At 49.6% G+C, this 1,130-nt stretch overlaps 1 protein-coding gene across 4 annotated transcripts in view; it reads left to right on the top strand.

Annotated features, from left to right (window-relative positions):
• Positions 1–1,059, top strand: part of LOC101845915 (mitogen-activated protein kinase kinase kinase kinase 5) — a 58,913-nt gene extending 57,854 nt beyond the window's left edge. For all 4 annotated transcript variants that reach the window (XM_013081346.2, XM_035969220.1, XM_013081345.2 and 1 more), the window contains one exon: positions 725–1,059. In XM_013081346.2, coding sequence (XP_012936800.1) covers positions 725–812 — 88 coding nt within the window. In that variant the 3' untranslated portion in view covers positions 813–1,059. The remainder of the gene's footprint in view (positions 1–724) is intronic.
• The last annotated feature ends 71 nt before the right edge of the window (positions 1,060–1,130 follow it).

Raw genomic sequence — 1,130 nt, 5'->3', positions numbered from 1 at the left:
TTTTCGGTCGCTACCCGGATTCGAACCCGGGACCTTTGAATGAGAGGCCAACACCGTAACCTCTAGGCCACGAGAGCCCCCGCGGGTGCTTTGGTGTGGTTTGCTTCTTTTTTCCTATCAAACATCTATCGTCCTTATCTCCCCTTCTTCTTTTTTATGTTTGCTACTCTCTTGTGACACCTCTAATCTTCCTCTGGCGCTCGTATGACCTTATACAGTTGCGAGCGCCGTAAAACCTCTACTAAAACTAAGACTTGGGTAAAGGGCTGTCATAGCCTAGAGGTTAAATTGTTCGTCTCTCTCTCAATAGGTCCTGGGTTCGAATCCGGACAATGACGGAAAATTTTTGTTCTCCAAAATGTTCTCCTTTCACATCCTTTCCTTTTCTCTAACAATGTTCTGTCGTCTGCTTTCGTCTCCAGTTTCTGCCCCCACCTCCTTACCTCCTTTGCCCTCTCCTCTAGACTCCTATCTCTTTCTGCAACATTTCTACTGCTACTCCTTGGCTCCTTTTTACTGTTGTCTTTCAGCCACACCCCAGATCTTATGGTAGGAAAGATGTACACCTAGCTGTCTTGGACAAGGGCGAAAACTCTCTGAGGTCCCGTGTTCAAGGTCTCTCTTGTAATACATCTATTCTTCGGCGCTTCTATGACCTTAATGTGTTGAAAGTGCCATAAAACTCGTACTAATACTAAGGACAATTGTGTTGTGTTCCCCTCAGGGTGATTTGCCTGGAGAGTCGACCCACCCCAGACCCCAGCGCTAGCTCCAACCTCTACGTTCTGGCCGGGCACGAGAACACCTACTGACCTCCGACGCCTGCAGGGAGGGAGACTGACCTCAGCCCAGCTCACCGTGCTCAGATGTAGAGAGAGGCTTCGCCCCACTGCGAGTTGTCGTAGCAGTCACTGTTCTTGGTGGCTCTAGTGATCCCCGTGTGCGTGTGTATGTGTGTGTGTGTGTGTGAGAGAGAGAGAGAGAGAGAGAGCGAGCAAAATGCTGGCGTAATCGTTAGTGGTGTTTGGCCATGAAACCAGGAGCTGTGATGTTTTACTGTGAGGGCCCCCCTGTGTTGTGTTCTCTGTCTCATCAGCTGCTGTGAGGGATGATAAAACCAGCGAGAGGAG

This window comes from Aplysia californica, unplaced genomic scaffold (genome assembly GCF_000002075.1).
Source record: "Aplysia californica isolate F4 #8 unplaced genomic scaffold, AplCal3.0 scaffold00126, whole genome shotgun sequence".
Taxonomy (NCBI): domain Eukaryota; kingdom Metazoa; phylum Mollusca; class Gastropoda; order Aplysiida; family Aplysiidae; genus Aplysia; species Aplysia californica.
The sequence above is the reverse complement of the archived record's forward strand: the minus strand, read 5'-3'. Positions and strand labels throughout refer to the sequence as shown.